Source organism: Haliaeetus albicilla, chromosome 24 (assembly GCF_947461875.1).
Source record: "Haliaeetus albicilla chromosome 24, bHalAlb1.1, whole genome shotgun sequence".
NCBI lineage: Eukaryota > Metazoa > Chordata > Aves > Accipitriformes > Accipitridae > Haliaeetus > Haliaeetus albicilla.
In genome coordinates this window covers 2945493-2961499 of record NC_091506.1, presented here as the reverse complement: position 1 = coordinate 2961499, position 16007 = coordinate 2945493, and the positions used below count along the sequence as shown (strand labels likewise).

Sequence of the window (16007 nt, the reverse complement as noted above, 5' to 3'; positions counted from 1 at the left end):
AGTTGTCCTAGGTTTGACGGCCTTGCGTTCATGGACTGTTTGTTTCCCAGCAGAAGCTGGTTTTAGCTCTGTGTAGTTCTGGAAGATGACAGTATGTTTTAACATAAGCTCGTCGTGGCTGTGGGTCTGTCAGCTCAACACTAAACACTTGTAGCTTAGTCTGTGCTAACAGTAAAAACCGCTGATCTGTGTGATCTGAAATCCGTGGGTGAAAAAACAGTCAGTTTTGCCATAGTTCTCTTTACGAGTAGGTCACTAACTTTTCCTTGCTCCTTAAGGGATAGTTACATGGACCTGTTTTCTTTGTGTGTATCTGGCAAAGATAATAAATCCTGTTGCTTTTGTGGTTTGAGATATCTAGCATATGCTTGTATGCATAACCTTTCTTCAGCATTGGTAATAAGTCAGCAACTCCAGTTCATTCTTGCTTCGTCTTTTCTCTCTGTTCTTGAGCAAATGTATCTAGCAAAAGGTTATCTGAGAAGGGTTAGAGAGTTATCTAGAATCCAGATTGAGTGCCGTTTTATTTTGTATCTGTGAAGTAATTAGGCTGATCCCTAAAATTTTCAAGTTCATTTACCTGTTCCTGTAGAGCTAGGAAATTATTTCCTATAAGCAGCCACAAACTGTTGTCGAGCATACCTGAGATGCCGATGAATGTAATCCCAACCTACGCCAAGTTTCAGCTGGTGTTCCAGAAATGAGACTCTCTCTCACACCTTGACACATTCTCCTGTAACATCAGCAATCTGTTCCTATTTTCCCAGCAGATTATTTTCAGCGTGGTGTTATTGTAGTATTCAGTGATACACATGTAGGACATCATTGCTACTCCTGCTGCCGCTGTTGGAATGAGCTTGCGACTGCAGCCCAGCCATGGTTTGACCAAACTCGCGGTGCTGCTGTGACCCAAGGTATCTAGAGAAGTCCAGGGGCTTTTACCTTGGTGCTTGTGTATTAATTTTAAAAGTTAATTTTAAAGCTTGCAGAGGCAGGCAAAAGGAGAGGATGAAGCATCCAGAGGCATCAGACCTCCAGAGTGCAGTAAGACGTGCCCTGTGTTTACACATCCTTAACAGAAACACTGTCACTTGCTGTGTGCCGTTAAACGGGTGCTGCTTTTCCTGCGTGAGGTGTCTCATCTTTACGATTATTAAATTCATCTCTAGGTACCGTGCATACGGCTACAAATTATTTCTCCCTCTCTGTAAAGACGCCCCAGGAAAGAGCGAGTTCCTCCCCGCGGTGCTGTTGTGTCAGAGGCGGCAGGATCTGGCTCCCAGCAGCGAGGCAGGTTTCTCTCCGTTGTGAGCACATGCTGCAGCTAACGCTTTAAAAAATAAATGCCTGTAATTAGTCTCCTAAATGCAATTTGAAATTGATGTGTGGTTCATACTTGTCCTCCAACTGAAGAAAATAGTAATAATGATTTTAGTGAGTCTGTAGCATTTTGAAGGAAAAAAATTATTATCAAATATTTCTTCTCTTGGCCATTTATATGATTAAGAGCAAGAAGGTAATGATTTTACAGTTAGGGCCACACTTTAAGAAACACATGTTTAAAATCCAAGGAAATAATTATATGTCTGCGGGGGAAAAGGGATTCCTAATGAACTTTTTAGACAACCTACCAGACTTGGTGATATTTTTGCTGATTATTTAAACATCATTTTTAAGCGATGTAAATGTGTCTTTGGATCTTGCAAATCTATGTTAATGCCAATTACAAGTGGAGTGGGTAATTTATCTTTGTACTCTGGGCATTTTTTGTTGAAACTAGAGGAAAAGATGTGTTGTATTTGAAAGACTGTGCCTTAGGGCTTCTATTCGGGTGGCATCAGCTGGAACAAATAAGGTGAGAATGCATTTACTGCTTCTGCTCTAATCTCACGAATGCTTCCAGAAATGGTTTGTGTCAGCAGCTGATGCACAGAAAATCTTGCACAGATTTTTTTTCTCATAAGAGAATAATTTTTATGAGCTTCAGTGGAGTTCCCTTTAATGCTCGTGTTCTCCAAACCTCCAAAGCGTTTACTGTAGGTACAGGGTGGTGGCTTGTCTTCATCAGGGAAGGAGTTGTTGGCGAGGGTGGCTGGAGGCTGCCCTTCTAAATTTGGTTCTTCGGATTCCCACTGTGCCTCTTCATAGACTGGGAGAAGTCACTTAATCCCCATGCCTCTAGCTATAGTCACTGCCCTGGAAGAATGAGCACAGCAAGTATTTCACCGAACATTAGGTAGACTGAATGCAGTAGTGACTTCACAGCACCTGCTGCTTTATATGCAAGATTCACCTCGCTTCCGAGTGCGAGAGAATGCTTCGGGGGGGAGCAGCGGGTATGGGGGTGGGTACTTGTGCGTAAAGGGATGTTTTAGCCTTTCACGGGCTGGTTTGCACGTGTGCTTTGCCCCTCCAGCACCACCAGCAAGAGCCGCTCCGGGGGGAGAAGTCCTGGGGCTGCCGGTGTGGGTGCGGAGCATCCCTATCCTTCACCGTGCCGTTGCGGCTTTTGTGGTTTATGGCAAATGGCCAACTTGGTCTGTAAAAATAAACTGCGAAGTTGAAGAGCTGTGTCAAAAGGGCAGTTTCCCATGGGGGGTGGTCTTCACTTCCCACCAAAATCAATGGAAAATTGGCTCTTTTCACCGCTGGACGCTTCTAGACTTGCAAAATCTTCCCATATAGCTCAAATTATCATTGCCTCATGTTTCAGGATGGAAAGCTGTAAAAATGAACTTTCCTTTGCTTTACTCAAATCTGCTTCCTCAAATATTTATTTTCATGACATGGTCTTTCTTACTGTATTTATTTTAATTTTGTGTGTAGTGAAAAAAGAGCAGAAAGGGAGAGAAGGCAAAAGGTTTCTATTATTTGAAATTCACCACAGCCTACTCATTTCCTTCAGGGTCCCTAGCAGTGTTTGTGTTTGGTTTTCATTTGTTTCTTCCTGTTACCAGCATCCCTTAAGAAAGATATTTTGTAGAGAACTGTTCTTCTTAGGTAACCTAGGGATATTTTTACATTTGAGTTATGACTCTAGGCATCTTTAAACAATTTACATGAAGTCTCTAATAGCTGTAAATGCTCCCTTCTTTCCCTCCTGCCGCCCCACTGCTTCGGGATGAGGTTTTGGCACTTCCAGACTTGTCTTAAAAATTTACAGTCAAAAGGGAGGATGATGACAAAACACAGCTTTTGTGTTTATAGATATTATTATAGGCTGGATGCAATATTATTTATTTGGACTGTTCCATCATTGCAGATAAACAATTTGTTGAAAAAGAGAATTGTGGGAGAACTTAGGATGCCAGATCCATGACTGGTTTAAGCTGATACTGAATTCAGTGGAGTTATGTTGTTTGATGTTGCCAAAGGGGCCTCTACTACTTTATCAAAAATATTTATCTGAGCAAAATATGCTCTATTTTTTTCTCTCTCTAGAATAATATTTCGAGGTTTTTATGATAAGCTGAAAGAATTGCAATTTATACTCTCCTCACCTTTAATTCTTCATACTTAGCAAGCCTGTAAATTAAAAGCCTAAAATGAGAACACATTTATACACAACAGTTCACATTGCTAGAAGAAGTGTTCTTAGTATTTTCTTGGAGATCATTATCGAGAATTAAGTAAGAAAAAAAACAGTGTAGTACTCCGTATTTTTCAGTACAGCAAGGTAAGAGCAGCTATTACCTAGGAAGATCTTCCAAAAGATTCATTTTAATTTTTTGTGCTTTCCTATTGTAAGCCCAGACGACAGAAAATGCCAAATGAACCCAAATTCTGTGCACCATAGATGTCTAGCCAATTCACAGGTGCTGTAATTTAGCAGTAAACCTTTTGGTGTCCTTCGTGACTCAGATGTACTAGTAAAAATGGTGCAAAGGTGATGTTCCTCAGTGCCTTCTCCAGCCAGTGTTTTTCCTTGGACAAAATATGTATATTTTACAGATCAAGAAGCACTCCCACGACAGAGACCCCAGCAGCCCCGTGTAGTTGTGCCACACACAACCTCAGGAGTTCAAACACTTCATCCTCAGGCTCTTTAGCTCCATTTAAAATGTATCTCCAGCAAAGCTGTGGAAAATGTTCTACTGAGCTCAGTGCAACAGGGTTTTACCTCGGTTTATTTTGAGCAAATATAGTTCTTACCTGAAAATTAATTATAGGGAGTTTGCTGTTAAGAGACCTGCCAGTTGTCATGGATAAGGAAGGCCTTATCTAATGCCTGCTTTCACCAAGAGAAAGACATGCACTAAATTAAATGGGCTTTGACTGAGGCTCTAAATTAGCTCAGGCTTTTCTGTGAACCATGAAAAGACAAGTAGTTATAGACAAATAAGTACCAAAGCAGCTGTAGGTGGTTATCTAAATCAAAACTAACAGGTCCTGGACAAGAAGCTGCAGATGTGTAGAAGACTGCCTACGCAGTATGACTCTCCACATCAGTTGTGAGTTTAGATGGATGATCAAATGGAAACCACTGTAATGCCTATCTAACAGCAGTTATCATCCTGCGTTTCGCTCAGACTTATCCTAACGGCTGTTAGACACGGACCCAACTCGTCCCATCCTTGCTCATGTTGCTGTCCTGACCGTAGCCCTCAGGACATATTGATGACCCACGGTGGTGGCAGTGTGGACACCATCCCTTCCTCACCCATTTTCAGAAACATCTGGAGTAACAGGACATGGGCGAAGCCCAAGCCTGGAAAGCCCTGTCTGCTTACGGGGGGATGCTGAGAGTTTTGGGCCGGTATTGATGTAGGGTGGGGAGTCTCAGATGGCGTGACAAGGTGCTGGGTGGGGGTTAGGATCAGGGCTCTCCCCTTGCCCTCTCCTCCCTGCGCACCAGGGACCGTCAAGGGTGTTGAGTGAAGCCCCAAGAAGTTGGCTTTGACCTCGGCGTATACTTTAATGGGGATTGATGTTATGAAGCAGAAAGCTCTGACCTTACTGTTATTTATTTATGCAACGTAAAGGTTGTAGTTACACACAAAGACTGCATCCCAGGGCCACAGAAATTATTAGCTGTGGACCATAATCCGAACCACCCCATTCTGCAAGTGACAAGCAAGTACTCGTGAGCGGTGTCCCTGATTTCGGGGAGGGCTGTGCTCTGAGCACTATATCCTCCCTCTCAGCCAAACCTGTGAGTATTTCTAAATTTCACTATGTTTTCCTGAAATAGCCTAATGGCCAATATTGCATTTATGAGATCCGTTTAATAATCCCAGTCTCTGCCTCATTGTATGGAAAGCATTATTAAAAAGGTAATAAACTGCTACAAAGACATGCAATAGAAATAGAAATAATTTGATAAATAATGCAATGGCCCAGAATCATTTACATTTGCAGTAGAGTTGAGGCATGAAGCAAAGTTGCTGTTAGGCTAAAAATTGCTCTAGAAATTCCTGCCTATGAATTATGGGAAAAGGCTGAGCAAATACACCGCTGAGATTGCAGTTGGGTCTGTCTGGTGCTTTTGCTTTCTTCCTTTGCTTCCACCCGCCCCCCCCAGCCCAAGCAAGGCTTCGGATGGACAATAGGCCATTCATCATGTCAGCTGAAATACACTGTTTTTCACAGGTACATTTAACCTAAATCCTCTCTCAGAAGACGGATTATCTCTTAGAATAACTCTGGCACCACAGTCTCTTTTCAATAGCCACGTCAACCACTGCCACAAAGGCTGTACATGAAGGGATCAATGGTAGTTTTATCTCAAATTGCACTCAGTGTGTGTTTCTTCCAGCTGACATTCATTTAAATGCTTACTCTAAGACATCTTTTCTCCCTGTAATAGAAAAAGGATCGGACATCCTAAGCATTGTTTCCTGAGGAAAAAAAATAATTAAAATATTCACTTGGCTAAGCATGAAATATTTTGGATGCATGTGTTTAATCAACGGTGAAAGGAAGTGTAGTTACGCTTGTATTTCGTAAATTAAAATGCTAAAATTATCAGATAAGAAACAACATACCTTATTTCATTGCAGCAGTGCTAATAAAACCATTTGAGGGGAAAAAAAAAAGTCACTTTATAATTATGAGCACTTTGCTCCAAAGAAACATTGGAGCTGTAATCTGCAGTCCCACAGTCGTGCTGCCCGCCTGCGTGCTGCGTCCCTCGGGAAGATAACCGTTACCATCGCACACGCAACCTGCCATATGCACTGCATTTGTAGTCCATTCATATTCCACGTGTTTCCATCTGCTGAACAGAAAAATAGAGGGCAAGCTGAGAAGAATATATTGAGGGATACCTGCAGTATCATCTGTCTGGTACAGATCTTCTGTCGGCGATGTGTGTGCTTTGTGAGCTAGAAAATAATTTGCAATGAAAAGGTTAGCGCCTGGACCTGCTACTCATCCCTGCAAAGGCTTTCACTGGATCACTGCAAGGTGCAGGTGAGGTTGAACAAGCCCTGGCTCTGTAGTGCTGATGGATTTGGTTCCTGGACCCGCACAGATTTTCTTTTAAATAACAGAGCAAGGTGTTACAGTAGATATTTTAAGTCCGGGATTTTTAAACAAACATTCTGTCAAAGCATAGAGTCAAACACGAGCAGTAGGTCCTAGGCGCGTTTTGGTAGATGCGAGTGATGCAGTCAGACACCCAAAAGTCAGATTTCCTTGGAGCTGGGCTGGAGTTAGTTACTGATACTCAGTTATGTGATGTGCTCTCTGAGTTTTGCAGTTTTCAGTCATCGTTTATATTCCAAATAAGGGCTTGATCTTATTTTCACAAAGTCGGTGATAAAACTTTTACTGATCTCAACAGGACGTGTTCTATCTCTAAATGCATATGTTACTGACTGAGAAATATTTATCTGCTCCTGGGAATCCTGCCCAGCAGTGGGGAATGCTGTGGTGAGCTACATGAATCAGATCTATTGTGCTCGATTCGGGGTTGAAGGTAACACAACCTGCTGATGGGCAACTTAACAGGTATGGCAGATGTATCATGAGCTGAAAAATAAGTGCTAATAGATCAGACTGAAATGATTATGCACTGCTATTTTTCCTCATACTGCTCCAGGTGTGCCTGACCTCTTCCAAGCCATTTCGAGCAGTTGCTGGAGACACGGGGCAGGTTAGTATTGCTATACCGATCCAGGCAGAGGGCTGTGCTGATGTGGCCGTGATGCCAAGGTGGGTCCTTTCTAGGTAGCTTGGGTGTCCTTGAATAGCAGCAGAGCTCTGTGCAGCTGTAGCATACACTTAGATATTTGTCATCCATAAAGATGCATCTTTCTCCTTCATGTACTTTTCAAGGTTCACACCAACCAAATAGACAAATGCCTTAAGACACTTCCATTCCTGCAGAGCTGGCAAAGGGCACACGCAGTCGTCGGGCATGCAGCATCAACAAAAAGCTGCTATGGAAACCGTGTGCCGATTGGTATTGGAAAAGGCTGCTTTAGGGCAATGGAAAGTGTTCAGCTTGCAACTTTTTACATTTGCTGCTGCAGCGGCAAAAAAAAAAAAAAAATGGGCAAGGAAGGCTAGGGAGAAATGTTTTCAGCATTTTTAAAGGTCCCTTGTCCCCAGAAGAGTTTTGATCAAAACACTGACAAGGTCAGCTCTTCCTGGGGAGAACCCAAGCTTTGGTTTAGGAAACAAACAGTCCTTTTATCTCCTAATTTCAGATGTGTCTCTGCTCTCTGTGGACCTCAAATTGCCAGTTGACAACACAGACCAACAGATTCTGTCTTTCAAATGCTATGTTTAAAATAGGTGACCTTTCTTTATATAAGGATGCTAAACTGTCTTATATCATCTCTTTTTTTCCAAATGGATATTTTTATCTTCTTTGATTATTCTGTGATAGTAGCAGTGACTAAGAGCCAGGTTATCAGTAGAGCAGTTGCATTTACCTGTAGAAGAGATTTACATTTTAGCTGGTTTTACTGCTGCTGTGGTTAGTAGTATCAGGGAACCCAAAACATTCAATAGCTCATTTTTTTAGTTTGTAGTGGTTTAAAGAGGTGCATACTCAGCAACCAGCACTTTGTTCTGAAGTAATACACATGTTTATTGGAAAAGTGGGTTATTTTTATGTCTTCCTAGGCATCTTATTAGAAAACATTCAGAAGAGAAAGGAAGCATACCAAACAGTGCTTCATTTAATTTGAATTTTGTGTCTTGAAAGAACTTTTTCAACCAAACTGCTAAAAGGAGTTGATGAAGGGATGTTTGCTTTCAAGCCAATTAGCAGTTTAAGAACCCTCAGTGGCCTGAAATGAGCCTCTCTTCTCGTTTATTGCAGATATGTCTGCAAAGAAAATTTGTGAATTAGCAAAATCAGTGAAAGTCCTTCCTACTTTCTCAACTAACTGTAACAAATTTCAAAGTGTTAAAATAATTACTTGTTAACTTCTAACACATTGGATTCAAATTAGAGGACGAAACATTCAGCGTAGAAAAGCACCTTCAGCAAAAAGAGCCACATAACCATAAGGCCTCCTAATCAATGAGTCACAGTAAGGTTTTAATGGTCTGATTTATTTTAAAAAAAAAAATCAGTTAACTTGCACAGTTATTTGTCAGTTTTAATGCTGGTCGTTTGCAGGACTGTGCAAGGCATTAGTTACCAGAGGACAGTTAAACATGCCTGGAGACTCTCCAGGGACGGGGTTTGGAGAACTCGGTGCAAGTCCCGCCTGAACTCATCGCAGTGTGTTACCAGAGTTAAAGGATGCTCACGTGCTCAAATTGTAAAGCCAGCCAGCTGTGGCTTTCAGCTTCAAAATGGAAGGAAATAAAGACAGCACTAGCTCCCCAAGATGTGCCAAAGCCGGTGGTGGATTGTCTGTCCTCATCCAAAGGTTGTCTCTGGAGCGATCCAGTCCATATTAACTACAAACTAAGTTTACATTAGCAATAAAAATGACTTAGAACGAAACCGATAGCATGAGAAAGACAGAGACAGAAAAGGCATTAGAATATTTGAAATTTAAGCTGGCTTCATCAACAGATACAATTAAAACGATCTATGGAAGAGATTATCCAGTAAATAGTTTTCAACCATATGGCTAAAAATAAAACATAAATAAATAAATATAAAATCTCAACTGTACAGAAATAGCCTAAAACATCACTTTTTTCTGGATTTCTTGGGATGGCAAAAATGCTGAGGGAGTGAGTGCAGAGCCTGGCAGGGGCAGTGCCGGAGCAGGGTGGTCCTGCTTGAGCTGGAGCATATTGCTGAGCTTGTTCTGTCGTTTATATTGATTTGAATTTTAATGCATGCCAAGGGCACCTTCAGCTTTCAGAAAGGCACTATTGTTTCCGAAGACCTGAAATTGATAACAGCAGTAAATAATTCCTTGGGAGCTCCTGGTGCTGCCACTGCCCAGGCTCCTGCACTGGAGGCCAGTGTGGCAAGTCCTGTCCTCCAGTGCACACTTAATGTAATACATGCATTGATTTGTGCCAACATAGTAGTGAAGATAAGAGACAAGTAGCTATATACTACTCTCTTCCAATTATCGAGCTGGAGCAACTGCTACAGAAGCAAATATATGGCACTGGACTCCTGCAAAAATAAATTACAGTAGTGAATGTTACTGACTGCAACAATTTGGAGACCTATAAGCCAGTTGAGAAACTTCTATTAATATCACTGCTACTGATGTGTGAAATATAACCTCTGTCCCTGGTCTCTGCAGCTGGCCTGTGCGGTGGTGTGCTGCTTGCAAGAGCAGGTCAGGGAGAGGGTAGCCAGGATAGAGATTTGGTGGCTGCTGTCGGAGCACTTTGCACCGTCTTCCTCCTCCTCGCTCAGTACCGTCGTTGTAAAGACAGTCGGACTGTCCCATTTTTCAAAGCAAGTCTATGCATGTGGACTGAGTAGCCCATGTGCGCCCATCAAGAGAGCACGGCGTGACAAAAGGCACCCACACCGGTTCCCTTGGGTGACATGATGTCTCCTGAGTCCCACTGGAGACAGTGCTCAACCCAGTGGCTGCAACTGGCAGGAGCCTGGGGAGCTCCACGGCTGGCGTGGGCAGGTGTCCTTTGCACTGGTGTTCGTGCCTTGTCTCACACGGGTGCTTTATTCAGCTGCCTCGGTGTTGCCCCATGGCTGCAAGAAAAGGCTCGTGCCGATTCATGCCGTCTGTTTCTTAAAGCCTTCTCGGGTGGGAAGTGCCATCTGAGCACTTCTGCAGTGCTGCAAGTATTGTTTGCTCAGTCTCTTTCATTCTAATTTCTCAATCCGGTTGCACAGAGCTTGATTGGCGTTAAGGATGCAGGAAGGCTTCTTCATTTTCTTTCAAATGAGTTAAATTGGGAAATAATTGAGCAGGAGAAAGCAGGCATTAATGTAAGATTTTCAATGCAGGGCTGAAAGTGGCTGAAGGGGAGAAAGCAGACTGCTGCAAGACATGACACTGAGCAGACAACCAAGTATTCTGCTAAAAGAGGTGATGTTAAGCTGGGGGAAAGTTTTTTCTGGAGTCTTCTTAGATGATGCCTCCACAGGGCACAAGGCATTAATGTTTCAGTGGGCTTTACTGGGCAGGATCAGGTTTTCTGTTCTTGACTGAGAGCAGAGCAGAAGAAACTGGAGCAGGAGGCAAAGCTAATTGTAAGAACAAGGCAAGCCTGAAGTGCAGCCCTTGTGCAAGAGGAGGGGCTGGGGATCACCCCAGGAATTAATGTGCCAACCCCGCCTGCCTCCCACCTTCCAACAGAGGTGTACCACTGCAGATAACAACCCTGTTTTGACAGGGAGTGTGTATGTGAGGAGGGGATGGGAATCAAATAGGATATATATATATTTTTTTTAACCTGCAAGTGCAACTGCAGATAAGCCCCGCTGCAGGCAGAGAGGTGGAGAGCGCGGCGGGGAAGCCTGGCAGCATGGTACCCTTGCTGAAAAGCCATCAGCCTTCTTGAAAAAAGCAGCAATGAAACACCTGCTTCACTGCATCTGTTCGGAAGAAGCTTTTACATTGTTAAGCAGCTAGCGTGGAGATTTTCAGATGTGGCCTGTGTACCACATGTTGCAAGGGTTGTCATGGTGAGTGCTGAATATCAAAGTACAGACGCATGTAAAACCTGTACAAGCTTCTGGTGTGTAAATTAAAGTTGCCCTCGAGTAAAGACATGGAAAACTCATGTAAATTATGCATTCAGTATTTATGAATTGCGTCCTAAGAGATTTCTGTCAGCTGAACTCCCTCTGTAACGTGCAACGGACTGTCTATTGTTCAAACCATCAATAATTAATACAGACTCGAAAGAGTTTTATGTTGACTTAAAAAAAATAAAACTTTTGTGTCTGCTGTCTTTCCAGAATCACCGTTTTGGATGATGGGAGCCTCCGGATTGTCAACGTCACCAAATCTGACGCGGGAAGTTACACCTGCGTGGCAACAAACCACTTTGGGACAGCAAGCAGCACGGGCAGCTTGGTTGTGAAAGGTAATTGCAATTTTTATTGCGCATGAATTATACTCCATCTTAGCTCTAAGAATATCCCAAGCAGCCCCACGCATGCTGCACCTTTCCCCTTTGATGCTGATGCGGGTGGAGCCCAGAGGGATTAAAGCGTCTGTCGCAGTCAGGCTCTCCTGCGTCTCAGAAACCTGCCGAGCCTCGTGGGTCGGAGGTGATGTTAACAGCAAGGACATGTCTGTGGTCACACTGACTGATGGTGCTTACAGCAAGTTAATGTGTTTGTTTTCACATGTGGTTTAAAATTTTACTGCAAGTGATATGGGAATTGTAACACAAAGCCAGGACCATGGTCCATATCGTTGTATGACTTGTTTCCAGCAATGGCCAGTAATCATGCTTGAGAAATATTTGCTGTCACTGCAGCCAGCTCTGTCCTAAGATTCAGTTTTGCAAAGGACTTGCATAAAGCCATGGCGTACCTGTGGAGAAATGTTGCGCTCTGCATACTGAGGTTAGGTGGTGTCCTTTAAAAACATGTCTTACGTAGTTCAACTTCATTTATTCTTGTTATTCATAAACTTCTGTTATCTTTTTTAAAACCTTCTGAACTCTTTAATACATCTTGTCTTGTTGCAGAATGATGCAAGAGTTTCACCCTTGCAATTCAATGTCATAATTTTTGAAAAGATGCACAAACTCTGATTTAATTTCATTATTTCTTACCCAGGGCTCAATTTCTGCATTTCAGGAATTCAAAGTGTTTATTCATGTGTGTTCAGAATTTTTCTGTCATATACTCTTTTCAAAAGCAAAAGCTATAATGCTTGACAAAAATATTTAATAATTTGACAAACAATGAGAGACACTGACAAATGTCTTAATTTTTGGTCTGCTTATGAGTAGTCCGATGTCTGATAAATTATTATAGGCAATGAATACCTAGATTATTACACTTATAATCACTCTCTATTCCCTTCTTATTTGGGGAAAGACCTATATTGGATAACAAATCAGGAAAGATTGATTACAAAGCAATAAATCAATCACAAAGCTCTAACGCTGTCAGTTTTAATTCTCCCATATATTGGCATTGATGGATAGTATTTGGTTAGAGGCTCTCCCCATCAATTATTTTTATGGTATGTAGGGAATACTTTAAAATGTTTCAATGCAAGTTCTAATCCGTGGGTTTTATAGTCGGAGCACATTTCAGCAAGTAACGTCAGGATCAAGCGAGTGCTGATAAAGCTGGTGAGCCCGTGTTAGTTATAAACTGCTGGTGACGGTGGTACAGCAGCAGGTTTTTCTCAGAGCAAAATGTTTGCCTCTACCTTAGCTATCCAGTCAGGTGCTTATAGTTAGATGGGGTGTTTCTGAGGTCGGGCTTCATCGTGCTCGGCCCTTCTGCTTCCCTTACACCAAGGGGCCAACGGTGCAGCCCCAGGGTGGAGGGCTGCGTTATCCTTTCATATCTTCTGCTACAGCTTATTGACACCAAGGGTATCAATAAGGGCTTCAGGTTTGGGGCTGTTTTGAACAGCTTGTGCGGCATTTGCCCATGCCCATGTTGATCCCTGCAAACAAAAATGGAGACAAGATCAGCGTTAGATCTGTATATGAGCTGACTCTGCCTTTTCTTAATCTGTGTTGTCCTAAGGAGGCACCCACAGCAAATAGCTAAGAAAGCACTGCTCAGGGAAAACAAACAAGGTATAAAAGACCTTGGCTATTACTAAAAGGGTCGATCAGCTACTGTCTGCCCCAGAGCAAAACTGGAGAGCCAAATGCAAAACACAGCCCGAACATCCATCCCTGGACTCCGCGGGGACTGCAGCAGGGTGGTGCCTGCCCGCAGCAGGAGGCACCGGCTTTTCATCTCCAGGCTGGGCACAGCTGAGGTCGTCCTGGTTTTCGGCATGCTGCAAGGCACCGAGGGGGTTGAATCGGGGTCTGCAGTCCAGGGATCGTGTGTACCACCGTAAAAAAGCCAATCGTTGAAAATAGGAGTGTGTTTCGTTTCTGTTATTGAAGAGTCATGCTTCTGTAGTTCATGGCTTATCCTTTCTTCCTCGCAGTACCCAAGGAATAGCCCGTAACTCCGAGCACAATAGTCAGCAGCTATTGTACCTGATCTTTGGGTTCACGTGGTTTACAAATCACTTTTCTTTGCAGTAAGGTTATAAAGGATTAGCAAGTACTTTTTTCTCCCTCAGTGCTCCGTTTTAACTCGATTCCATTAGCATTAATGGGAGTGACACATGTGCATGAAGCAGAGAATAAACTCTTAAGCCCAAGATGTGGATATTAACAGCAAACTGAGAAATGCAATTTCAAAGTCTATCCCATAAAAAGTATAAAAGAGCAGAAACTATTCTGAACTCCAAATGAACTGTGTAAAATACTGTATTTTATACTGAAATGCTTGAGTTTCTCTGCCCTAAGTAAAACATCGGCAAGTTTTGATGGAAATATGACCGAATACTTTAACTCAGTTTTGCAGTGTACAAAAAGACTAATTTATCAGCTAATGAGTTTTTTGACCTTAAGATATACTTATGTTCTTTTCTAACTCATCTTACGTCATTGAGTAAAAAACTGTGAAGGTCAAAAGATATTTTTTCTAACCTTCCTGTGTTATTCCATTAACATTGCAGGTTCTCTTTTTTTTTTCTTTTTTTTTTTTTAATTTTCTTTCTCTCTCGGGGAGAGACGCCGACGGTGTCAAAGATAGTGTAGGCAAGGATGGGAGGAGGAGGAGAATATCTGTTACACCAGAACCAAGGAGCTTAAAATAAATCTCTGGCAAACAACCAGAGAGGGATGAATAAATATTCATATTATGCATGACTAGACAGCTTAAAAAATATGAAATTCTGACGGGTGCCCATAGGGCTGTGTATTAACATGCTGTTGTCAGAACTGGTGAACCTCGGTGGTTTTGCGAACCAGTGAGATTGTAGTTTGGGTTTGTTCTGTTGGTTGGTGCTACGTGAGAACCTCTCTGGCCTCTGAGACCTGAAATCTTGTAAACTTGCATGTACTGTTTGACCTTTAAATTAAAAAGCAAGATTGAATTCATAAGGATAGAGAAGAATCCCTCAGACAGTGATCAGAGCTACGCAAAACAAGGTGTGTGTTTACATGTAGCATATAAATATTAATTTTCCATCTTTTTTTTCCCATTTTTTCTTGTACTTGAGGCTAAATGTTCAGTCTTCCAACATACAGAAACACTATAGACTTTCTAAGTACCAGGGATTAAATGACAAATAGTGTAAACAGGCATAGACTGTACAATACGAGTTTATTTGTATTTAATGCAGTGATGTAAATTGGCTAATACAGCAGCAGCTCTGAAATAGAAAACTAATTTCAAGATGTTGCAATAAAAGCTCTGAATATAGGAAGTGCAAGCAGAGGCTCCTGGTGCTAACGTCCCAGCTTGTGCAATGACTAAGACCCAAATGAAGTTTCTTGGGCAGCATTAGGTGTGAAAGAAGCAGCGAAAACAAGGTAATGACAGGAACGCAGATGACAATAGTGTGTTGCCGCTGTTTCTTTCACAGAATGAGAAAATCCTCGTCAGGCAGCTTGTTTCCCAGCAGACACACTAAATATCTTGATGAGCCTGTGGCCAGCTTTGCTTTTGTGACGTTGGAGGTGAATGGCTTGTGGCACCCACCGTAGACGCGCGTGGCTGCTTCTCAAACATCTGCTTTCCTCTCGCCTGTGTTCTGAGCTACACGTCTACCTACGTGTACAGATACGCATTTTTATATAAATCTATCTATAAATCTAATCAGTCAGCTTGACTCCACAGCCCGTAGCTTCGTGGTGCGGTCCTTTGTAATTCCCAAGCAGGCAGGAGCGCCGTGCCGTGCTCCGGCAGATGAGCGGTTGCGGATGTGAGCCGGGCTGCTGCCGCCTCTGTGCTTGGAGCTGTGCGGCATGGAACTGGCCACGGAGGAGTGGTGGCAGGGACTGTCCGGCACTGGAGATTCTCTTGGGTTTTAAAGCACTCCAGCTTGCCAGAAACGGCTTTTCGTACCATTTATTATCCGGATGCCTTTGATGGTAGACCAGGATGATCCAGGCTTTTCCAGTCCTCTTGCTTCTGTGGGTTAATGGACGGAAACAGCATGCGAATGCTTGGTAGATTCTGTACATTTCTGTTCTTGTCGGGAAGTACAGCAATTCCGGTCACATTGTTGCATCTCTGACAAGGGCAAGTTCTGGTGACTTTATTTGCCTGTTTCATTATGATGCACCTTTAACATTTTCCTACTGCCATTAGCTCGTCTCGTTTGGACTGTCATGGGGGGCTCAAGGCAGTAAAAGCAAGAGAACTTTTGTTAGCTGGTATCCGTATCACTTTAGCAGAAAAAGAATACAAAGATAATGTCAATAGGTTATTTCTTCTTCATGCTTGAATAGACTGATAGTCTTGATTTTGTCCAGCACAGTGATCCAAATTATTTTCTATAAAATTGCATATTTTCCATTCCAAGCCTATTCCTTTGTGTGAACATTGAATTGGTATATTGCACTTAAAATTGAAACGATTGATTAAATACTGTAAACTCTGGCCCATTATCAGA

At 42.5% G+C, this 16007-nt stretch overlaps 2 protein-coding genes across 8 annotated transcripts in view; both read left to right on the top strand.

Annotated features, from left to right (window-relative positions):
• Positions 1–16007, top strand: part of LRRN1 (leucine rich repeat neuronal 1) — a 467756-nt gene that overhangs the window by 127210 nt on the left and 324539 nt on the right. The gene's annotated exons all lie outside the window — the stretch shown is intronic.
• LOC104320855 (contactin-4) overlaps positions 1–16007 on the top strand; it is a 348268-nt gene that overhangs the window by 295146 nt on the left and 37115 nt on the right. For all 7 annotated transcript variants that reach the window (XM_069811811.1, XM_069811804.1, XM_069811809.1 and 4 more), the window contains one exon: positions 11306–11433. In XM_069811811.1, coding sequence (XP_069667912.1) covers positions 11306–11433 — 128 coding nt within the window. The remainder of the gene's footprint in view (positions 1–11305; positions 11434–16007) is intronic.